Here is a 26208-nt window from a genome sequence, read left to right on the forward strand (position 1 = left end):
ATTATAAGCGAAACAAAGATCAAGGCGCCAGAAAAATAACGCAATTCTGCATAATTTTTGTATTCGAATTGTTCGGTGGTTTGATTTATGCTTCAATGATGTATCTCTTGTGCTTGTAATTTTTTTATTTATTTATTATTTTTTTGTACATACGCTGTTCGTTCATCTCGTTGTTCTTTTACTCTCGTATATATGTGTTTTTCTGCTGATCCCTTGATAATGTGTTGGTTCGTTATTATGCCGGTCAAAATATAAATTTATGTTACGAGAGAGATTTTGTTTTGTTGTCGATGGTTTTGCATTAAATTCGATTTACATTAAAATATATTCCATACACCAACCAAACAACCAACAATGAAATATGGATAAAGAAAAGTATTTTTATCCATTTTAATATCGTTATAAGTAACACCGGGCACCAGTGTGCCTTGTGTGCACTTTATAATATTCCATTAAAATTGTGGTATTATACACAGAACTCTATCTGATCTATTGGATCACGTTTTTGTGCCGCTTGTAAATACAATTTTTACAATTTGGAAATAGGTAAAGTAAACAAAGCACAAAGCTTATTATATGGGACGGAGGGAGTTTGTATATCCGAATAATCTGATGCATATTTAAAATGAAATTCATGTTCACAATAGTAGGAAGTCAAACGAAAATATGTGGGTTTTGATTGCAAAGCTCATATAAGGAGAAGATGAAAACAATTGTTTCAGCGTCGATAAGAAAAATTGCGTTCAGTGGCTTCAATGTACCATAAATATCAGTTTATGCTAGCAATGGTTATTGCATTGTCTCTACACAATGAAGGCTCTATAAACGGAAAACGACTTTATGGATGAACGGTGTGCATAGAGTTACTGTATTCAACATGAATGTAACGAATAGGAGACAAGCTTTTTATCAGTCCGAAATGAATGAAATTACCGAAACATTACCGGTGCCATTTTCGATTTTTGTCGCATTTACACCGAAAAACACGTACCTTTGATTGTAATATCTCGAATCGTTCAGTGTGATATGAAAATTGATTTAGTGAATTGATGGCGACATGCGACAATGAGACTTCTAAATGATTACTTTTCATTGCGAAGCGTTCTGCGAAGTGTTTCCAAGACAAGGTAAGAATCTTCTGAAGGTTCCAGCGTTCGCTTTTTCATTAGTTCGAACTGCAAGTATCTCTATCTGGATTGTGCTGTTAATACTCTTTCAGAAAATCTGTTCATACAATCGTTAATGACGACAAAAATAAGCGATAAGCTCTGGCTTAGAAATCACAATCGATCTCTCACAAATAGTCCCAGATCAAAATGTAAGAAATTATTTTTTAAAACAGCCGACCAAAATCGGACGCATTTTCCATTGGAATTTCTAATATGTGCCCAGAAAGATATAGGACCCTAGAAGCAAAAACCACTTTCATAAAAGTTCTTCGAAGCTTGTGTGGCGTGTGTGAGGTGATCAAAAACCAAGCACTTAAACATTTGAACTTTTCATATTTCATCGTAGATGCTTCCAGACCCCCATAGGACCCTAGTTACCCCGAAAGTGCATGTAATTACCTTTCTAATGCTTCCCACACGACCATGTACATTTCGTGTACCTCGAGAAATTTCTTTTAGAAAAGCGTAAGTTTTCAGTCTTTTTCGGTTGAAAACTTCAACTGCACATATATCAGTGTGAATGAAATTTAAACCCAATATGACCCTTTTTTCCCCGGAAGTACATGTAATACCGTTTTAATAACATAACACCCCACTCGACCAACTGGAGAAGCTTCTGTAAGATAAGTGCAAGTTTTCGGTTTTTGATCATCTCACACTAGCCACACAAGCTTGGGAGAATTTTTTTGTTGAAAGTGGTTTTGGCTTCTAGGGTCGAATACCTTTCTGGGCACTTATAAAAAATTGACGTTGATTCTTATGGCTATCATGGGTTGAGCTGTATAAAAGCATCAGGCCGACATCCGAGACATAAATCTTTAAACGAAACACTTAGAAGAGGTATAGTTTCTGCAGGAGTTCCTGCAATTTTGGAACCACCTGGAGTCGCGCGTGAAGATGGAAAACATCCCGATGGACTCACCTTGATATCTTGGTCTGCTGGAAAATGTTTGCTGTGGGACGCAACTTGCCGAGACACAGTTGCAAAATCGTATTTGATGAACAGTTCAAGACATGTTGGTTGGGTGGCAAAAACGGCAGAGGATAAAAAGATCACACTATATAATTCTTTAATTGGCCAATACATCTTTGTTCCTTTAGGTTTTGAAACGCTTGGTCCATGGGGTCCTCATGCAAAGCAATTTGTTTCCGAATTAGGCAAGAGAATCTCGAATATCACTAACGAGAAGAGAGTTACGCTTTTCCTTCGGCAGAGACTATCCATAGACATTCAACGTGGAAATTCAGCTTCTGTACTCGGTACATTGCCGTCAACCCAGTCATTGGACGAGGTTTATTATCTTCTATCGAATGAGAATAAAAAAACGATAGTTAATGTTTTCCCCTGATTCTCCTGAATCAGGCCAGTTTCCATGGTTCTGGATAAATAGAGTAGGGTAATTTTTGTTAAGAATAGAAGCCACTCCATGGGTGGAATTTGTGTCATGTACAGGTACTTTAGGATTAATAAAAGAAAAATATCAACGAGAAAATATAAAAAATTCCAATGAAAAATCCGTCCGATTTCGGTCGGCTGTTTTTCAAAAGAATCCCTTTGTAAGTCAAGTAATAGATGTCGCTTCAAACCTATTACCAATAGTTAGATCAAATGAGTTACCAGACTCAACAATGTTATCGTCGACATGCTTTTCTGTCTTTGATGGACAGTAGATACACTCGAAACCAAGGGTCAGCTTTTTTTCTAAAATTTCTGGAATTTCATGAATTCCAAGAATTTCATGGATTCCAAGAACTTCATAAATTTCCAGAAACTTCATGATTTTCCGAGATTTTCAAGAATTTCGAGAATGGAATCTGACAATTTTCAGGAATTCCAAGAATTTCAATTCCTGAAAATTCTCGAAATTCTCAATTCGAGAATTTTCAAGAATCAATTTCTTAAAAATATGCCCAGCAAACAGTCCGAAGTTTGAACTTTTGTTGACGAACACAAAACCTTAGCACATCGTCTGACGAACTCATAGTTGCTAGACTGAAAGTCTTTAGTAGTAACTTAACGTTAGTTCATCCTCTCAATGACATTAATTATAATTGAATTTCATTAACAACCAGTTAGGCCTTTAATCTCAGTCAATAGAAAATTTAACTACTGTAAGACCTTCCCAGGGGGACCATGCTGATTTCTGATGAACATATGCAGATTTTACAGTATATTGACTTAACAACTTGGCTCATTAATTCAGGTTCAAGGAGATATGTTCCGATAGTTCGAATGTATACTTAATGATCGACACCACACACAGTCAGTCAATGCTGTTCTTGCTTTTCTTTTAAATATATTTTGATTTGCACTGTCACTTCCAATGAAAATAAATCTCTTTTACGTGACTTTTGACCGAAAAATCACACACAAACATAATACAAATCATTTCTCTCAATCAATTGATGTTGTTCGTAAACGAAAAGAATAACATAGCTAACGCCGACCCGTACGAAACACCTATTCGTATCAAAAGCCTTTAATGTGAAACTCTTCATTTCTCTTACTTCATTTTCTTCTCTGCTGAAAAACTATTCTCCCTTTAAAATCACTTACATTATCCACTCTTTGCCTTGTTATCATATACAACTAAATTACCGGAGGCAATATAGACAGCCCCGTACGAAGACAAATTTCATAAATTCCTATTTGAACAGCTATATACCGCTATATTTACCTATATTTCACTGTAAATAAACATTTCACAGAGGAATATGCTATTATATAGCTCTATATGCCTGTATATAGCTCAATATAGCTGTATATAGGTATATATAGATGTCCATATATGGAATCACTGAAACCCCTCACACTTAACACATTATTTCCATGTTAACAGAAACTCTCTAAGCATCATTTTTCGCACTTTATATCGTTTTACTAAAATCCAATATGGCCGCCGGCAGCCATTTTGTTAGGAGACCGGAAATAGTACCGACGCTTTACATTCGTTAATAACTTTCAAACAAAAAAAAATTCATGAAATTCGGTCAAAATTTACTCGAGATATTGTCAAAATACACCACGTTCACTGTACTTCCGAGTAGCCAGATAAGAGCTCACTCCAAGAGACCTAGCTCACGCTCCGGAGAACATAATTTCATAAAAAAAATTTCCCTGATTGGTACGGTCAATACCTATCTAATAAAGCTAAAACAGACGAAATATGTTCAAATGTGGCCGACCTACAAGCAAAAACTGCTTGCCGCCCTGTGCCTGTTCCACACCAAGGGGTCTAACTCACGAGTCGGTCATCCGATTTCCATAAACTTTTTTTTTTGTCGATCGGTATTGTAAATACCTTTTATTTGACGTATCACTTACAAGTTTAACGTTTAAATGTCCGGAGATATCTTCGAAAAACCGTAAAGCACTTATTGGGCCACAGCTCGGGAGGGGTCGATCCAAAATCACTCATCTTCGAACTTAGCCTGTCTTTTGACATTACCAAACGGGAAAAAAAAGAATTTTCAAAATCGGATGCGTTTTACTCAAGTTATCGTGCAGACAGACAGACGGACAGACGGACAGACGGACATATTTTTTTTCGCGGATTTGGCATCTCTAGACAACCACAATAGGTTTCCCCTTACTCAGGGAGTCCAATTCGACGTGTTACAAACGTATGCGTAAACCTATAAGACCCCAGTACTTCGTACGGGTCTAAAAATGGAAATTCTCGTCCAACCGAAAATGTTCCCAAATGAATTTACATATATCTACGGAATGGTCATCATCGTTATACACATAAATAAATTTTAATTTAAACCACAACAAAAAAAAAGAGTTTCATTCAATTCAAGAAGAACGCGAGAAATAACCACGCGGTATGAAAGCAACATTTTTTTTTTATTTCTTATTGTAAATCGATCGTCAAAGATCGGCATGGATGATTTGAGTATAAAGACGCGTCTGTTTGACGCCTTCCAACGTCTTTAAGAAAATGCAACAACAACAACAACAAAAAATAATTTTTTATTCATTTAAGCATCACGATTTTAATCCACCATAAGTTCAATCATTGTGTGTTGTTCAACAAAATGTACATGCAAATGCACACACAACGTACTCACAAAATATATAAAATTCATATTGTTGTGGTTTAGAGTTGGTAGAATATAGAAATTGTTGCATTTAAAATTGTTTCAATCATAAATACGTTTAAATTAGAGTGCATCAAAGTGGATCTGTACTGAGCAAATGGACTGTTTGGTATAAATAATATGGCAGTGAATTACGATTATGGTCGGGTACTATTTATAGGAGAACCAAAATTTTTAGTGCTCTTCACAAACAGGCGAATTAGCAGATGAAATGAAACTACGAGAAAAACAGATGAGTAAAGATTAGATAGCGAGAGATTTGCATTTCCGAAAGCAATTCACTTCAACATGAGCATTTCCGATTTTAAATCTATGTCAAAAACGCGATAATTTGTATTTAAAAACGTTGGGTAATCCAGAATCTATACTCAACCCTTGTACAACGACTAGTGATCTCGGAGCAGGACAAGTTTACCAGAACCTGACCTGAAAATATCTTAACTTTGACCTGACCGGATTTTACCTGAAACCTGATTACAGTGATCAAGTCTGGCCTGACCTGGCATCTGACGGGTTGACCTGAAAATGTGGGTTAAGTGACCTGACAGGTATCAGAAATTCATGTTCATGTCAGGTTTCTCTGAAAAGACATGTTAGAGGGTACCGAAAACAGTTTTTCGGCAACAACTCAAGAAAAAATTATTTTAAATTTTTGTAATATTTTACGAATGTCGGCCTAGGAAGAGTATACGCACTGCTTGGTGCGAGAGTTATATGACTAAAAATACAGTGAATGTTCGGAGAGTCTGGATTCTCTGCACCTTCGTTGTTCCACGGAACTGAGTATGGCCTCACCCACTATCGTTGCACATATAAATGAACCCAGTACTTTTGTGCTGCAAACCCACAGATGTCCTGGAAAAAAAGTTGGTGCCAAAATGCAGATTTTTTCTTTTTTTCTGAGTGCTCTACAGCTGGAACAGCATCTGGAACGGTACTACGGCAGTCACATTGAAAAACGAATCCAACGAGCTATCACTCATTAAAATCGGAGACCGTTTGTTCCCAAAGTTAAAAAAATCGCATGAAGATTTGGCGATATGACTCTTAAACTCAAGTTTTTGAGTAATGGCAAATTACATTGGGTGCTCAGGAAATCATTCATTTCCTGATGAATCAATTTTGTGATACGAGACGAACCTTGTTGCTTAAAATTTAGCCCCAAGTTAAGAACTTATGGCCTACCCCCTTCGAAAGTTTTATATTACAATGTAATTAAATAATTACATTTAGCAGTTTGCCCAACATGCAAGTGATCATTTTACAGAGTGACAAATTGGTATGTAATGCTCAACTTTCGCAGGGGGCAGACAACAAAATACTTTACTTGGAAATGCCTGGTGGGACAAATAGTGAAAATGACAATAGTGAAATAGTTTTAAACAATAGGAGTAATAGATTTGATTATTACATGGTGATAAACTTGCCGTTTGCTTCGCTTTTCACCATACTCAGGTTTCGCACCTTTGTGTATAATAAACTCTAAGATGAGGATCTTTAGATGAAAAACGTCTTAAACGCCTTAAACACCCTCATACTGGAAAATTTCTCTGATTCAAGGCAGGTAGTTGGAAACAAATGATTATTGATCTGTGTTTTTGCTTCTCTTTTGAAGCACCCTAATCTCTCATCGAATCTTAGAGATTAATAAGTCGTTTGGTCTAGTAAGAAAGTTTTTCGACCGTATAATTTAGAACACTCCAAAGCACAAACTAAACTTTTGCTAAAAACTGTTCAGCGAATTTAGTTGATCGAAAAAGCCATTCGGAATTTATAAGCTGACGACGCATTTTATTTTAGGAAGACTCGGTTCATAATCATAATTTAGCAGATCTAAGTCCAATAATTCCAAAATGTTTGAGAAAAGTTCAACATTGTTCAACAAACGTGAAGACTATACAAATCTCAACCGATATTTTATGTTATTCGAATCATTGTTTCTCTATAACTCTGTAACATGAGTAGGAAGCTTTATTTTCTCCAGATACATTGTAGCTATACGAAACCATATTGCACCGTATAATGAGCTACCACCCACATTCAACATATTATAGATCTAACACCATCGATTATGGCATTTGAAGAAAGAGAAAATGGTTGGTGTAAATTGATCGTCTCTTAACGGTGCATTCAAATTTATATTTTATGTTCGTTTTACTATTCAAAGTGGAACTTAACGCGTTTTTTTAAGTACAACCTACGATCCTTGCTAGACAAAGTATTGTATGGAGAATGTTGTTATAAGCCATTGAATAGAGATGGTGAGGTTTTCTTCTACAATTTAATTTATGCGCTAGCACGCGATGAGAAAAGATTAATAATTTAAATGATATTTGTTCGAATTTTTAACGTCAATTACACAAATGAACTTTCTGGTTTCACAAATGGATTGGAAACTTCGCATGAGTTAGCGCAGTTGGGTTGGGGTTCAAATTTCAATATTTTTAGCGAAATGTTTGCTTGTTTGTACGATGCTGAAAATTCGGAAAAATTCCGAATAAGTCTGACCAATTTCCGAAAAAAATAGATTTTTTTAAGAATTTTTCTAATTTTTTTCCGGAATTATGTCAGACTTATTCGGAATTTTTCCGAATTTTCTCCGAATTCACTCAGTACAGTACAACATGTCATGCAAAATTTTCAAACGAAGCACCTAAATTTTACCAAAAAGAGTCCATGGTCACTACATTTCGTTTGCCTTCAAATTTGACACTTGTCAATTGAGTGTTCATGCTAGGAGCAGTCGATTCGTCGATTGTAGTTAGCAATCTCAAGAATTATAGAGTGGACCTCTTCGCACAAGTTGATTTCGATAGCACACCGGTTCATCCATCATAATCTTCATACGTTTCTAACAATGTCAACCTGCTTGACATTTTCCTTATGTTAGTTATCTGTTCGTTATCGACAACGACAACCAAATAAGCAATGAACGATGACTAGTTTACTTAAATAACAAACACATGTTACAACGAATGAAGTAACAGATCTGCAATCAAACCCTATTTAGTGATGAGACAAACCAATGAAGTAGTAGATTGAATGATTTATAGTGCGATAGGTAGACAGACTAGTTGTATTGTCACTGTAAGTGTTTACATCAGGCACAATTTTTGGCAAACCTTTTCTCACATTTTCCTTGACTTTGACATATCTTCCTTAAAAGCGAGTGATTATTTTGAAAAACAGCCCACTGAAATCGGACACATTTTCCAGTGGATTTTTTATGTGTGCCCAGTTGAGGGATCATTCAAAAATGACATCCGATTTTTTCAGTGCTGTTAACAGCTTTAAATAATTAATAACTTGATAAAAATGCACTTTCGTGAGTCAAATATGTGTTCTTCTCCCATAATTGGGTAGAACGCACATTAGACTTTCCATAACGCATATTTAGAGAGCTATTAATGATTTAAATCTGCTTGCACCACTGAAAAGGGGATATCATTTATGAGGAACCATTCATAAGCAAAAAAAAACTTTAGAAAAAATTCTCGATGCTTGTGTGGTTGTGAGGTGATCGAAAATTTGATCAATATTTTTGGGAAAATTGAAAGAAGGTAGGAAAATTCGGAAAAACATAGGAAAAATGTTTTCCCAAAAGTAGTCCCTGGTTTATAGTCAAGTTTTTGTAACTTAATTCGTACCTCTAAGGCGATAAGTTTTTACTTCTTCAGCCTTTTATCTGATTTAGGATCAAAGGATGGTCAGAGAACATAATCGTCTAGGTAATTCTAACGATATAAAGTAAATCAGACTACACGACGCTATAGTTCCATTTAAAAAAAACCTATTTTTATCAAAGTGCCATTTCGAAACCATAAGCCCACTTCCTTTGAATAAAAAAAGGTTAAAAAAAACGAGCGTCTCCATACCAACATAATATTATTAGGTATACAAAGTCAATCACATGCCTACATCGATACGATATTCAAACACTGCAAATTATTAATAATTACTATTTTCTATCAACAAGCATGCTCTACAAAGTAAACGAGAGGCGCCACACACTCATTGGAATCAAAATCGAATTAAGAAAACATTTTTATTATGCCACTCTTTACCACTCAATAATTATAAATTTATCTGTTTACGTCGATATAATACTTTCTTCATCTTCTTCTGATTCTTTTTGTATGCTTCTTCAGCATCGGTCAGTATTGCCTTGTCCATTACCTATCTCGAATGGTTTAATAATTCCGGTTAAAATAACAAAAAATTAAATTACAAAAATTATTTAGTCTTGTCGAGGTGTTGTGTTATATCTGGAACGTAAACACCACCAATTGCGAATCATTTATAATCAAATTTAATAAAAATAACGAAAAACATAATCGATATTTTTCTCTAATATGCTTCTCACATAATCATGGCATACATGTATTAAACACACACCCAATCTCATAAAAATGTTTATGGGATTCGTTTCTTAAAGCGTTTTTAATTAATGTTTTTAACGTGGTCTAGGTGGCCTAAATAAATGCACCAGAGCACACGATTAAATCGGGACAAACATGAAAAACGGATATATACATAAATGTGATACACATTTCTGTGCTGTGTACGAGAGACAGAGATCTCATTCGATCAGTGTATCGCTGTTGATGTCTTTTCAAGTGTGAAAACGAACGCCTTTGCAGATAAATACACCGTGTGTGCTGATGTTATTGTAAAATGTTATAACGATGGCTGTTGGGTTTGGTTGGACGGGGACAAAAAAAAAACCAACCAACATAAAACTGCAGAGAAGTTAACAATTGAGGTGCATAATAAGAAATTCAGTTCGATTGTTTCGATCATCATCGTTATGAACACAAAAAAATCACTTCACAAACGACAATGGCGATGATTCGATAAAATGTGGTTTTCGCTTGAAAATTCCAGACGAAAAACCACAAGAACAAGCGAAACACAAAAAAGAATATTTTTAATGCGCTTTGCGAACCAGAATTTATTTCGTAACGCTGTGTTCTAAGATGATGCACGGTAAACGATAAATGGGATGAAATAATGATCGTTTTGAATGGGTATACTGCTGTGCATGTGTTTGATTTTGAGATAACCACGGGTTCAAGTACTTTTCGTTTGTCTTCGATGTGAGAAGGCGGAGTAATGCACACTAAACGAGGACTACCCTCGTCAGCGAGCTTCTAGCACTTAACAATCGAAGAAATAGTTATTTACATGACTAGGGATAAAAAATTGAAAAGTCCCGTTTTCGTGTGAAGTTTGTTGATCCGAGGCGAAGCCGAGATTTTCCGCTTTTATCCCGAGTTTTATAATGCACTTTCCTTGCTATATGCGTCGAAGACCGTACGTTTTAAGTTTCAAGGACTACTTTTGAAGCACTAAGCATGTAAAGTCCAGTACATACCTTTCGTCTGTTTATTGACCTCGGCTTCGCCTCGGATCAACTAAATAAACACGAAAACTGGAATTTTCAATTGTTTAAGCCTTGTTATGTAAATTACCATTTACCGGTGTGAGCTCTAGGAAACTGAAAGACATGTCAATATGAAACAGAAGTCACACAGAAGTCTCGTCTCGTACACCAGTTATGAGTACGACGACGTTATTTATGAACGGCTTGACTTTTTATTTAGATTTATCAGGGTGGGACGATCACCTACGCGAACGACTTGTCTTACAAGGAAGTCTTTAGTGAATTCCCATGTACAGTTTTAACTCAAGTGTCTAGAGATTATCACTTTTTTCACAGCCGTTGTATAATTTTATAGAATCCGGCACAACATCAGACAGGCCAATCGGACCGAAACATATTAATTCTTAAAGAATCCAATTTTTTCCAGCACGCAATTTTAATTGGTAAGGTGCTCGTCTCACCCTACACCCTAAAACTGGCAATCAGAACGAAAAGTCACAAGAATTTGACAGTACCTGTTGCATGAAAAGGTAGAAAAACATGTCTCATCTAACTGTTAGGTCCTAAAAACACGTATTCGTACAGTCATCCGACGATTGTAAAATCTGCTCAATCATACTCGTTATACAATGATCACAATTTCAACCCAACTATTCCATTTCTATTGAACACACATAAAGTGTTGCATCGTTGCTTGTAAAGATATTTTCAAAGAACACCGGCATTGGGTTGCTGCTAATTAAGTGTGACATACGAATGTAAGAGGAAACGTTTTGGCCTCTGCAACGAACACACACAAGTGCGCATATAACACACAAAATATTGTTGCATACAGCTACAGCAGTACAGCATGCATTTTCGTATGAAAGATTCTACCTTTTACCATTCAGGCATTATAATGAGATACCGAAAAAATAACTCTGACAATGGGGGCATTCGATAGTTTCTATTGGACACGGGACAGAACAGAGAGCATTTTTTTGATGCAAATAAATTCTGCATTGTTATACAACGCTGAAGAACGATAAAAAAGAAGTGTAAACCGATAATACAAAGAGCGTTTTAATACGAACGAAGAAAGAAGAAAAAAACTCAGAATTTTTTGTCTCGTACGAAGTACTATCGGCTATTCGGTTTAATGTGGAAGTTTCTTTATCCAGAGAGGTAATCTAAATTGTGGATTTTATAATGATGTTCCTAGGCGTCTAGGTTTCGCACTAGCTATCCGTATCATACTGTGTCCATGTTATGCCACGTTTTCGCTAGCGGTAAAATAATGACAGATAGTCCATACATTTTATGTCAAAATTTCATTTCACGGCTGACGTATACTTAGCTTAAGCGGCGTTCCTACTCTTAGGCTTCATAATCTGTGTGGTTGAGATATCAGTTGCCCTCAAAAGAAAAATTACAGAAAAATTACATGGATGACGCAACCCATTTTCATGACATTGAGGAACCAGAAGTTAAATCAAAATAACGCCTGTATGTTAGCAATCCTTTAGGATTTCTTTTGGTGTTGATTATATCTCCGCCTAAAGTTAGACTAAGATATTTGTACAATCAGAGGCAGTGAAATTTTATTCGTCTTTTCACAGTTTTTAGCTCAGCTGTTGCTTACTCTGAAAGGAAAACGTGCGATTGTATAGATGTGAGAGTCTAACAAAGTTAGACATTGACTTTGAATGCAAGACGAGGAAAAGCACGATAGCACAAGAGACCAATCAAGATATATCTGTTAATGAAAAAGGGGTAACTATTTCATGGCTTTTCATAGTCAAAATATTGAATTCGATGTGAAATTCAGAAACTTTTACAAAATTGTAAATTTGAGCATCCTAGTATACGGGCTCGTATGGGTCTTATCGCATCAGCGATCTCAACTGGATTCAGTCAATCGGACCATATTTGAACAATGTTATGTCCGGCTAAGCATTATTAGGCATAGACATTTCGTTGTATTTGCTTGTGACATTTTGAATGTTTCTAACGTTTTTTTTTTTTTTGAGTAAATATGTAAGCAAGTTGTATTATTCGTTTCGCATACAAAGAGACGTAAGCACCATCGGTACTGTTTATAGAGCTTAATAAGGCGAACAACTGTTCCAACTGACTAGATAATGAATCTTCGATTTAGCTATAATCGGTTTTAGCATTAAAACATTATTATGCGAAAAGGTTCGACTTTCTAAATGAATTCGAATCCAAGCACATAAAACATAATAAAACATTTTCTGCTGTCTAAGCACCACCGGTCCCTTGCATTTATGACCATTAATGGTTCCGCAATAAATCCAATGTGGCCTCTCTGCGCACACATAAATGGATTGAACAATTTTTATTTTGTTCCGATCAAAAATGGAAACGTCAAGTCGAATAATAACGTAAAGTTGTGGTATTGGATAAAATGGGGCGTTGGTTGGTTTGTTAATTCTTTTCGTTTTCTTGCAAGATTGTTATCATGACTTATGGTCTTGAAGATCCATGCAACTTATGGCTGGCAAAAGGATATACCATGTTTGTGTGGTAAAATATACGGAGATCAACATGCAACCAAGTTTATTGTCGATTTGTTTTAGTTTCTTGTTTTTTTTTTCCTGATATTCATATGGAAGTTTAGTTATAGTGTACAATGAAAGCCAAGATGACTCGGAATGATATACACATCCCATCAACATTCTGGGGTTTATTTCTCTTGAGAAATAATTGGTCTGAGGTGATTTAACGGACAAAATATTTATTTTTGCGATGAAAGATTAATTTCTGTTACGTGCAGTTATAACAGGACACAAAGAAACATTGCTGGATTCACAACTCCACTGACATGTAAACGATCTTGTACGACGTAAACCCTTGCTATAATAGGGAAGGATGGACAATTTTAATGCTAAAATATATTTTACATGCCTTTGAGTTCCCTAGGACCGAAAGTGACCTATTACAGCAGAAGGGAAAGTAAGAGAAGTGGAGCTCACATCATGTAAAATTCATTACAAATTCAGTTAAAAATTAAAAAAGCTTTTGTGTAATTGTTGATCTCGGCTACGCCTCGGATCCACATCACACAAAAACTTTTTTAATTTTTTAACTTGGATTCGATTTGTTTAGAAGTCTCACCAAGAGTCTTTCGCGACCAATAACAAGTTCAATCTGGACCAGGGGCCGACAGTGACTTCCGACCCATGCCTCGAAGTATGCAAATACCTCTCGAGGCAAAATAGGCGCGTAAGTGATATCTCGCCTAAATGTGGGCTATACATATGAACACAAATTCGTCGTATTTGGGTTACGTCATATGAGTCATTCAGTGTGTGCATCGTTACCAATGCGATAGACTTGCTAGAAAAATTCCATGTGAAATTGACTGACGCGGAAATCGAACTCGGATCAATTTCGTTCTTAATATCGCCGCCGTTTATATCGAACCGTTGTTTTTACTGAGAGAATACGTTCTTTAATCACTAACCGTTTCTACCCTTTCTACCCCATCGAAACTAATCCCACTCGGACTTACAATTTTAATCCCAAATTTATGTCTGTGTTGGATCTACTCCTTCAATAGTAATTGATGCTTCAGACATCAGTTTACTAGACTGTTGTAAAGAATAACACAACATCACAGCATCGCTGTTAACCAGACAACATTTTGGTGGCACTATTTGTAGTCACTATTTCGCGGGGGTCACCGATCATCGTATTATCAACTTACCAAAAAAAAAAAATTTTCTTTCGTTAAAAAGGCATTCAGAAGATGTTTACCCATACGCGCTCTTGGTATTCGGATGTGATTTTTGTTTTGTTTATTTTTTGTATTCCTCTCGTATGAGAAACGAGTATTTAGCGTTTTAATAACAAAACACACTCCGTATCGTCGTTGTCGTCATGATAAAATATTTCTTTTCATTTAAAATTGTTGAAATTCGATATATTGTTTGTTTATGCATTAAAAACTCAATATTGTCTTAGAGGTTCGGACGGAAAAATATTTAATCAAAAAAAAAGTTCTTCTTCTTCATCGACAGTTTCGTCGGTTTTATTTACTTTAAATCTGAAAATATGATGAATCGAGTGTTTGTGTTTAAACAGATCATTGTTATATCGCTTCACATAACACAATGTTTGATTCCTCAAATATATAAGTCTCAAGTAGGTGGAATTAAGAAGAAGAGAAAAAAACGTCGTAATGTCTGCTGAAGTTATCTATCGTAACAACTAAATAATTTTAGGAGCACTATACGCCTCGTAAAACTAATAACATTTTCTAGAAATTTTAATACACACTTGACAGTGTTCGTTCATGCATATGTTTTAACAGATCGAACGAACGACATACGTGATATTGCTACACGTTGTACAAAACCTATAATTACTCGCTTGAATCATAATTGAATAGTTGGTTGATTATACACACTCTCAATTTGCATAGAAAGTAAGCTGCCAGAACGAATAAGATAACTGAATCTCTATAAAACGTTTTAAAACCGGCTCAGACATGGAAACAAAAGTTTCTTCCCGACAACTAGTCGAACTTTCCTGAGAATACAAAATTTGAAAATTGATTTTCAAATCATACAATTCCGGCTGGTTTGTACAGCAAAGGCTGGAACAAAAAAAAATCAGAAATATTTCCTGAGACCGTGGTTTGCGAGCTGATTCCTAACTTTCATGCCTCATAATGGCCAGTAATCTGTTCAAGACCTCCATGCACTTACGCCGTTTAGCTCTCCGTTTATGTGACATTTCTTTCCAACAATGGAACAGCAAGAAGTTTTCATTGTTTAAACAATTGGTCAAGTAAACGGTGTGCTATACGGCGTAAGTGCGTGGTGGCTCTCAATGATAATTACAGCAACAATAAGAGCAAATCTCTTTTAAAGTTCTCGTATCTAGTTAATATGTTCACATTAAGAGTGATATCGCCAAAACATCGAACAAAATCAGATAAATGAATAGCCGCACAAAAAACCTCAAAAAGGCGAAAAACAAACGAAATAAAGTGATAAAATTTCGTCGACTTGGGCTGGACTTCCACTAAAGTCGCTCCAACCCTTTGCAGTGAAACTTATCCAACGATGTTTTGCATGTTATGGTACTATAGAGGCTAGGCTCTCTCACCATACATACCATGTCTCGGACTTGTGTCACTGCAAACGCTTAGGTATTTCGGAAAATCACCTATTTTTTCATCTAAAGTCATTAATATCACCGTCAGGTGAACATGGACCTGGTGGTAAGTATACTCAAATTTTGCGTCTCTTCAAGACCTTCAAACGTAGCTAAACAAGTTTTTTCCCGAAATTGTTTCACTCGAGTAATTACAAAAAAAAACGATTTTGGGCTTTTTTTGGCAGACCCTTACTTCACTACCTCGATCGTTGAGAACAAAATAAATTTCATCAAACGTAGTACTACGTTTTACTCGCATCAGTTCAACGAATCGAATGAGCTATAACTCAATAAAATCCGTGACAGCTTGTCCCAAAGTTGTTCGAAGATTTGGCGATATCACTCTTAATGAAGTAAAATGAAGTGTTTTCTACGAAACATTGGGTGACAGATGTATGATTACACATACACATCGTGACATGATAGCTTCTCAGTGATGAATGCAAATACTAAAATTGGTTGAAGATGATGAAGAGAAATTGTTGGAAAATGCCATACTTCATTACAGCCTCCCGGCAATTATCTAGTGGTATTGGAAAGTATTGGATAAAGTATCCAGTAAAGAAATGTGGAAAAAATCTTCCTTTTACCACTAGACTTAACGAAACTGCGAAGAAAGTAGGTAGAACTACCACAAGAGATTCTATGGTTGAAAGAGTAGGTTGGCTTAGGACTTGAATGAAGCGTTTGATGGTCGATATTTGGTCACATTATCTGGCCACTACTCTAGTTGACAGGCAGAAATACTAGTTTGTTCAGAGACCTCACTAACAGCCTTTTTCGACCAATAAAAAGTACAGTACGCATCAATACAATGAATGTACATACCAAGTATGGTCGATTCTTCAAAATCGGTCGATTTATCTTGAACGTATTCATTATTCATGTGAAAATAATATGAAAATGAGTACGGGTGAATCCGCTTTTAGATTCGTTATGTCCTCACCGCAGCTTAACAAGACTTTCGAGCCACGCCTCGAAGTATGCAAAGTATCAAGTATAAGGAAAGTTAGGTATGTAAATGATATCTCGCCTAAAGTTAGGCTCGCACAACAGGGCCACTAGAGGCTTAGGTGCTAGGGAATTTTCCCCAAACACTTATACTAAAGTTAGGCTCAACAAATTCATTATTCAGGCTACGTCATCATACAGTCATTCAGTAAAGCTTGAGTGAACTTGAGGACGTTACCAATAAAAACTACTAGCAAAAAACTACTTTTATTAGGGTGGTGAAAGTGTCAAGTAGCCTTCGGAATTTGCATTTAACTTAAACGTAGTCAGTCAAAATGTAGAATACAAAGACAGGTGAATGTGACACAGAAAGCTGAGAGTTTGTTTGCAAGAGAGAGTATTGACACATTATTTAATGCGATAGAATTGCTAGAAAAGCCTCATATTGTTTTGAATCGAGTCCGGATTTTTTTTGGTGGAGTAACTGTACTTCCATAATATGCTTGATTGGTGATTGCGACATTCACCATTAATGTCCCAGATTTTCGTTATTATTACAACTGACATTGGTTTCCAATTATTTTTTTTTTCTTATTATTAATTGAGAATGAAATCCAACGTATGGTATGCAAATGACAGTTTGCAACGTTTAATTAAAAATAAAAATAAATTCATTCCACGCATTTGTGCATGTACTGCATGCATTGCTAAAATAATATCCTATAAACAAGCAACGTTGCTGAAATGTAAACGATTCACAATGTACCCCGTGCATTAAATTGGATTAATTTGTTATTTATTAAGATTTATCGCACAACATTTTTTATTATTAAATTATTTGCAAGAAATATGATTTTTCATTTTTATGCCAACACATCCCAACATCTTAGCTTAAGTCTTGAGTATCTCTGTCTCTCTTTGCATGTACATATGCACATAATAAATGATTCACATTCACGCTCGGTTGTATAATAACATCAACGATCAACAACAATTGTTGCTATAAATATATGGCTAAATGCTTCGAGTGCTTTTTCTCTTATTTTATTAAAACAAAAAATTTTACCATATGGTCAAAAGCGACTCATTTGGCACTGTTGTTCGCGGTTCAATTGCATCCAAAAAATATTATTAAATGCAATGATTGTGTTGTGTGGTGGTATACTTTCGTATGTTGGACTACAGTCGAAAGACGTAACCACTCAACAGCACCGTATATGGAATACAATTAATTGCCATCTTCGAATGTTTCATTTAATTGTAATTGGGAAAGAAAGCGGCTGTTTGAACCGTTTAATCAGTTCTCATTGATTTAATTAAAAACAAAATTTGTGATTTTCTCTCTTCAATTTAATGAAGCGAGCTGTGCTCCGTGCTCCAGACAGTCGATCGAATCGGGGTGTCAACAAAAATATTAATTTTGAAGATAGAAATTGTATGACCTGACAAAACTTTGACGGAAATATTTTGCACTGACAAAAAAGAGTTGGAAATCTTACCTGTAGCAGGTAACTCTGTCTCCCGGTAATCTACAATAGCTGCCACAGCTATAGTGACTTGCAAAAAATACAGCTGCTGCAGATAATGCACATTACCTGGAGATAAAGTTACCTGCAACCTGCTGCAGGTAAGATTTTCAACTCTTTTGTGTCAATAACTAGAAGTGACTGTTTTTCGTTGTGCATATCATCTGCTATCGAAAGCAACGATAAAAATAAACGATGACCTCTCCGGTCACTGATCTTTTATTTACCAAAATATTGAAAAATTGAAGTACAAGATTCTGTATAAATGTAAATGAGATTGATCTACACAATAGAAGTAGTAGATTCGCTTATTATTCGCTGTTTGTTAGCAAATTTAACTATTTGTCGGTATTTAGGTCGGTATTTAGATCGAATTTTTGCCATGAACTTGAACATTTGAAGGAACATGGAACAGATGTGGTAAAGCTGACTTCATTTTATCATCGGAAGAGCAACAGAGTCAACCAATTTTTTCTCATAAAATTCACGAGAGTTTTACGAATGTGAACTGTTCAATTTATGGATGAAACCGTGTCGATAAGGTTCTGTAAGCTTCTCCAAGGTTCTTGCCGCTAAGGGAATGACGTGAATTGGACAAATTTATTTGCGGCATCGTATTACCGCGGTTTCATATGAGTACGGTGGAAGACGTGGCCTTTTGTTGTTGTTTTGAATTGACGGACAGCAATATTAAAGTTGAAGTTTCGACTTGGGATTTACTAAGACCCTTGTATGCAAGGTTCATGGGTTCTTTGCAATATAATTGACCTAAAAAATGACCGACCTACTCCGAGCCTTACTCAACATCTGGCTTGATTCAACAGAAAACAACAACTTTGCCGTTCAATTCACCAATATTAGTACTTCTGCCCTGACAAACAGTTCATATAAAGTAATCCAAGTACAACGTTTGCAGTTCGTTTGGTAAACCAATTAACACGTTGACTCGAAATCGCATAATTTTCCAATTAAATAATGTTCACGCTAATTTATTCCGGTAAACACAGAACGCAATAATAATTACACAAAAAAAGAGCGAAGAAACTTTGGTGGATCCTATATATTTCGCTCGATCGAATTTGTTTACCAAAACAATTGCATTGTGGACGAGATATAATGCAGAGAAGGAGCGAGGTGAATTTTGTGTGTTGAGTCACATGGTAGCCGCACGGCAAGTTAAATAGAATTTTAAGAGACTCCAGGCAGTAAATGTATGACTGTCGTCTGCAGTCTCGGATCTAGTATTCAAAGAAGCAAAGTGTTGAGTGTCGTGACGTAATAAACATTCATTGACAAACGGCGAAGAAACAACACATAACATTCGTGACGTAATAAATGTCACACATTATTTTGTCTGTTTTCTCAGTTCGACAACTCAGGGAAGGGAACAGACTGGCTGGTGCCAAATTCCACAGTGTCGTGTAAATTGCAATAATTAGATTTTCAGCAGCAGACTTTGTTAATGAGAGTGTCTCGGTAAAGACCAGTCAACCCTACTGACTCTTCTGATTTTAATAGCTAGCAGATTTGTGTTGATTTTGGAGTCGTCGCAAGTCTACTCTTTCCTTTCCCAACGGATAATCACGTTAGCATCTTACACAAATGTAAGGACCGTGAAGTCCACTTAACATTTTTGGTTACCGGGAAAATTCAACCAGAGAGACAAAACATTATTTTCATGCCCAGTACGTCAAATTATTGGAAGCCACGGACGAGGCCTGAAAATAATGTTTTCTTCCCGGTAGCCAAGTCAAAATTTCCCGTTTTCCTAAAATTATGGCAAGAGTTCACATGGAATTGTAGTCCACATGTAAGTATTACTCATCGGTAAGTATATTTCACTGGGAAGTATTTCACTGGGAAGTATTTCTCTGGAGAAGTATGAGTCATTGGGAGTTATGAGCCATCGGGGTCTCATCGGGAAGTACATTTTACCGGTATATTTGAGTCATCGGAAGTATATCTCAACGGGAAATACTCATCGAGCAATATGAGTCACCGGGAAGTATAATTTACCGGTGAAAGTGTTCCTCATCACGAAGTATTAATAGTATCAGATCCGATAAAGACTTCTGGTTGATGAAGACTCGGTAAAAAAAACTGAGTTTCTCCTTTCTTAAGACGAATAATATTTCTTAGTCTCTGGCGAGAGTAAGATTTCCCAGTAAGCAATTTTGTTTCCCGATTCCTTCCCGGCATCCACGATACTTGAGAAATCGCATTATTTCCATTCCCGACCATGGGCAGAACAAAAAGAGGTGAAGTACACATCTGACAAGACCGAAAGGATTTATACTTATTATGTAAGACCGTAAGAGAGGACCCGGTTTGCAGTCAAGATCGATTGTATGCAGGGGAAAGAAAAACTTTATTCGAAGCATTGCGTCACAATATAACAGAGAAAGGAACGTAGAGAGTTGTTAACATTTTTCCCTCGGCATTACCGATATACACAAAAAAAACATCAGAGATTGTGTAAACCTCTCTACTCCTACAAGCAGGTATATATCGTTAACAAAACATCACAGTGCTCCACACACAAAAACGAACCACACGAAAAAAATTTGTAGATAAAAATTTCTGTCTAATCTAATTATCAACAAAATTAATTTCAAAATGTTCGATTAGCTGCTGAAATGCGCTTTGACGGATATTTCCGTTCTATAATGTAGTAGTATAACAGTGGAAAAAAGTGATGGTCCAATACGATTTGTTTATCAAAATAGAGCAGAAAAAAATTGCGCCACAGACATTCCGGAACGGGGTTTGATCAATGAGCAAAAAATAGTTTCGTTTTGCACTTACCATGGATAGCCGAATTCGGTTGCACGAAATACAGGATCAACACAGTAAAAATCACTGTTTTCAAATCACAAACTTGTTTTCCGATCATTTTTCCAACCATTTTGTTAAATATACCACAACTAATATTTACATCGGTAATGACACTTGAATCGGTCGTGAAACTTTTCAGTTTCTCAGGTTGGTTTTTCTTGGACACACTGCTTATTGATACCAGCAACTTTCATTCATAAAATTCTCTGCCATTCACTGTTAGATAATTGGAAGTTTTCACCGTTTCATTCGATTTATTGTCACTTTTGTCTTTCTTTGTTTATTGGATGGAACTGACTTGCTGGTACTTTGTTAAGTTTTCCGCTAGCGAATCATGCAAAACCGAGTGTAGTTTGGACGGGATTTTGAAGTTTTTCGAGTTGCACGCACAAAATTATGTCGATTTGACAGACCGAAACTGATGTTCGGAATGTTATTGTCATGCGGTTTTGTGACGAAGATATAGATGGTGCTGGCAGGAAGGTATTTTGATTTTTAAATTTAGGCGTACTTCGGGTTGAGCACGTTTTCGTAAAAGTTAGGTGTATCATAGTTTATAGTTATATGAGCAGATCTACGTAAAAACGTTTGGACACAATATAGGAATAATGATTTCTGATATTAGGAGTCAATTCGCCAAAACTTCGAACAACATAAAAACAAGCCATCAGCGATTTTCGGCGGGTACACAGTAATCGATTCAGGTGACCCTCCTGAGTCATTTGCAACAAAAAAGAATCCTCGAAATAATTATGTTTTCACGCCGGAAATCATGAAAAAATGATCTGCACTAGGGTGACCAAAATAGTTTTTGTTGCATATCACCAAGAATACGTAACGCATCTATCTGAAACTATGGTCATTGGTAGAGGTGTTGACGCCGCATAAGCTGGCCTTTAAAACATTTCGAAATTTTTCGTGTATGTGGTGCAGTAGCTATTTTAGGGGGAAAAAATTCCAACTTTTGGAGAGTGTTTACAAAAACTTGCAATGATAGACTTGGAAGATATGGGTGTCGTTGAGTAGGTAGTGACCTCTACTATCCATGATATCATGAACCTACCGCGGCACGACTTGCTGAGCTTCAATTTTGATTGAAGTGTACTAACACAAAAATTCTCTAGAATTCTAATTTTCTTCTCGTCTATTTCAATTTTTCGGACATATGAGACAATTTTAAATCAGGACTGCAGTTACTGGCACCTTATGCTTCGGGAAATTTCGTTTAGGGCCTATAAAATTTTAAACAAAACCAACTGATTCAATTGTGTCATATGTTCCTCGGGTGTATACCGACTTCCCAGTATGGCCAGTGCGGCACTGTATCAAGGGTATCGGTGCTTTGCTGAAAAGCATACATTTGGGCGTTTTTTAAGTACTGGATTTTAATTTACTTTTGATGATACCTTTCCACCAGAATACATTTTCAAAAATGTACGACCGCAATAACGACCGAAGTTGCAGGAAGAACAATTTATGGAAATTTCAATATCGAAAGCCTCAAACAATGTTGATGATGAGATCAAGAACGCCCTTGTCATCAGATGAAAATCGTTTCTTCCAAGATTTCAGCACGACGCAGTTTATGGTTTGAACTATCATGGGTCGAGTCTGTTTCCTTCCTCAGCATTGAAACAGAGATTCGGAGCGGTAACTGAAGTTAACGATTTAGGACTATTCTTTCCGATGTCAAACCAGTAGTAAGTAAATGATAGAAGGTGGTTATAGCTAACTAGCTAACGGGATCAGCTTCGTTGTCATCTGAGTGAGCTTGGAGTGGCATAGATGGCATAGAGTTTTGGGATGCTTGTTCAATTAAGAAGCAAGAACCCAGATCAAAGATCCTTTCTTCCCTACTCCCTCAGCTTTCTACCTCCCTGTTTTCAATAAGAAGTCGTTAAGCCATCTAATGTTGGTACATCCTCATCTTGGAATATCTTGGAATATCTTGGAAGGTGTGAAACCTGAGATCAAGTGTAAAATAAACGATCCCTAAGGATATTAACACCAGTACCAGTCGCAGTCAGCTCACATCATAGAGGAAGCAAATAGGTGTCAAAATGAAACCGTATTTCTTTACTACGAAAACTGGCTGAGGCTAAAAACACCAAGTATGCAATCATCACTCTCGGGGCCCAAAAACACGATTTCCAGAACAAATATTTTTCGTCTTGGTAATTAGTGCAACAATGTGGCAATATGGTTTGAAACAATGCACTGATGGACAGAAGTGTACGTGGAATCTCCGTCCTTCAAACTATTGGAATGTGCTTGAACTGACATTCTTCAAAATACCAAGAAGCAGAGTGAACGGTGAAAAATGATTGTTAGTCTCTGGATATAGGGAGGGAAAAGGCGACACTTTTGCAGCGAGTTCAGTTCGATACCAATTATTCATTACTTAAGTTCTCTAATCTTAGAAGATCAAGTGAAACTTGTTGATCAAAGGTTCGTAATTGCAGTTTTATGTACGCAACGAAAACGGACTTAGATTTAACTGACAGAATGTAAACTAAATTGACGTTTGAAGCCCTAATAGGGCTACGAGAACCTATCAAGGTATTCTATGGTAAGGTAATTCAGGCGAGAAACTATTGAATGAGCAGGACAATCATATGCATACTTGTCGACAGTGTCTACAAGAAACTTGCGATCCAAATGAAGTTTCTACCGTTTAAATAACGGCATGTAATTTCGGAACGGGTGTCCTCATCAACGTTAAACATAGATTCAGGTTTTTTGCGACCTAAAAACGTAACGGGACCAACTCATACTCCCAAACATACGAAAATGGCTTGTTGTCGAGCTTATCAGAAGGAACAAAAAATTGAACGAAAATTTCACTTTCGAGCATTACCTAGAATTCCCAACATGCTCCGGCACACTTTGAGCGTTTTGTCACTGAAACCTGATGATCGTGAAAATCAGAATGCGAAACCGAAATTCCTCCTTCTCCGCCCATAATCAGTTCAAAAGACCATGTGTGTTGATTGTGTTTTGTTGTTGGTTTTTTATTGGTTCTAAAGTAATCCTTCAAAGCTCATTTACTTAACGGCAACTTTAGTGGTTTTCAATGCTTGGGCATTCTTAAGAACTTTCACAATCTTCTGCTCTTCGATCAAGAAGGCGCGAACGATACGTTCCCGAACACATCCGTGGCACAATACACCGCCATAGGTACGACGAACGGTCTTCTGGCGCTTCGATATTCTGGATCGTTCACTCGGACGAGTCGGTCGAATTCCGTGCAATTTCTCTTTGCATTGGCCGCATTTTGGTACATTCTTACGCTTCTTAACGTACTGGTAAACAAGACGACCACCAGGCGTACGAACACTGGAAAGGAAGAGAAGGAAAATTGAGAAAAAATTCGTCAGCAAATTGCCGTGTCGTGATGACCGTTGGGTGGGACACTAAAATTCATTGATCTGAACACATTCTGGGATCCATTTCAAGCGACAAATTGCATGCCGAGCGTAAAATTGGCCACAAACAAAACACTTTGACATAACCTCACAAAAATAATTGTTTTCAGACACAGAATCTAGGCCTCAAAATTCACCCAACATTCATTTGATACCCGGTGATCGGTTAATTTGCCACTAGAATTATTGAACTTACATTCGCCGCTTGTTGGATTTTGTATTGTACGACAATCGTCGTCGGAGAGTCAATCTCTGTACCATTTTCGGGAAAAATCAACCTGAAACACCAAATAAATCACATAAATATCACCGTAAATCGATGCGTTGCTCTTTTAGGGCAATATTTCACTGATTCAATTCGATTTCGACATTAAATTCAAGCAGATGATCGACGATTTATTGCGATAAAATCGAGAAACATACCTTTTCGATTCAAAACAAAATGGAAAGGAAGTTGCTGTTGAGTTTGACAGCAGATGACAGATTTTTTTGACAGTGTTGACAGCAATTGAATGGAATACAGTGTTTTCAGAGAGAGATTTTGGACCAGTTTAATATAACTTACCTTGAGGTATATTGAGCGGTAAAAATTTGAATTTTTGGTGTGTTGAATTTTCGTGTAAAAATAATTTTGATTTTTGATTATCATTGAAACGAGAGGAGAAAACGTAAACAAATATGTATGGCGAGCATGCGAGGATTTTCATTGTGGTGTTATTCGACTTATTTTCGTCGTTTTTACGTCTTATTTTTGGGATTTTTAAGTTTACTTTGTACTCTATAAAGGTAAAAATATCTTAATATTCATTATTTGAGTGGTGTGAAATATTGTTCGCAGCAGTGTTGATACTGTAAAAGGATGGACATCGAAATATTGACAAGATACAATGAGAAAGTAAAGATGCATTATGGCGGCGTAGATCCGTACATGTTGGTTGATACCAAAGATACATTACCCGATAACATTCAATTCTATGATATACATAATTATTGTATCGGGAGACAGCTCATTCACGAAGGAATTGTTTAGAACCTATAAAACTTTGGGGCATATAAACTTTACGAGAGTGGCTGGGTCCAATCGGTAATGACGAAAAATGTTGCGACTGGCAAAGTTTCCGTGGCGTTGGTAATTTATATTGAGGAAGGGTTATGTATTTACGTGTCAAATAGAAACAAATGTGCGTGTTTCTAAATTCGGTAAAACAGTTTCCGTCTCAATGTAGCTTTTATCAGCCATTTCATTTGATGTTTCGACCGTGATGTCAGTTTCAATCAAACTTGGATCGGGGACGGGTAATCTGGCACACCATACAAATTGATGGTGTGCCAGATTCACCTATAGGCGGCGAATTTGGCACAATCATGACTTCTCATTACATGTCTTAAAAGGACGCATACTATGATGCGTGTGCCAGATTCCCCGATGTCCTTGGATCATCCACTTCATTGGACGTTTCGATTTGAATGCCTTCATCTAGATATTCTTCATCCAGATATTGTTCCTCATATCCCAAACGTAGAGTTGGGACCCGTCCGGCTTATCAACATCTGTGTATTTTTAAGCTTTTCCGACAAACACAATTAGAATATTTAGAACAAACGATCTAAGCTCACATTGATCACAATTAACTACCCGAAATAAAATG

At 36.5% G+C, this 26208-nt stretch overlaps 2 protein-coding genes across 2 annotated transcripts in view; both read right to left on the reverse strand.

The window, feature by feature from the left end:
• LOC119075322 (bone morphogenetic protein receptor type-1B) overlaps window positions 1-21555 on the reverse strand; it is a 62338-nt gene extending 40783 nt beyond the window's left edge. Inside the window, exon 1 of the mRNA XM_037181743.1 lies at window positions 21105-21555. Within this exon, the coding sequence (XP_037037638.1) occupies window positions 21105-21204 (100 nt within the window). The 5' untranslated portion in view covers window positions 21205-21555. The remainder of the gene's footprint in view (window positions 1-21104) is intronic.
• A 2563-nt stretch (window positions 21556-24118) lies between these two features.
• LOC119075361 (60S ribosomal protein L34-like) lies at window positions 24119-25070 on the reverse strand. The gene is made up of 3 exons (XM_037181795.1): window positions 24983-25070; window positions 24756-24837; window positions 24119-24470 (listed from the first exon to the last, which is right to left on the reverse strand). The coding sequence occupies exons 2-3, from the start codon at window positions 24818-24820 to the stop codon at window positions 24179-24181; spliced, it is 357 nt and encodes a 118-aa protein (XP_037037690.1). The 5' UTR covers window positions 24821-24837; window positions 24983-25070; the 3' UTR covers window positions 24119-24178.
• Window positions 25071-26208: the final 1138 nt, after the last annotated feature.

Source organism: Bradysia coprophila, unplaced genomic scaffold, assembly GCF_014529535.1.
Source record: "Bradysia coprophila strain Holo2 unplaced genomic scaffold, BU_Bcop_v1 contig_200, whole genome shotgun sequence".
NCBI lineage: Eukaryota > Metazoa > Arthropoda > Insecta > Diptera > Sciaridae > Bradysia > Bradysia coprophila.

Coding starts and splice junctions, on each gene's coding strand:
- LOC119075361 (XM_037181795.1), bottom strand. CDS start 24,820: ATGGTACAGAGATTGACTCTCCGACGACGATTGTCGTACAATACAAAA. Junction 24,471..24,755: donor AAATCCAACAAGCGGCGAAT/GTAAGTTCAATA, acceptor CTTCCTTTCCAG/TGTTCGTACGCCTGGTGGTC.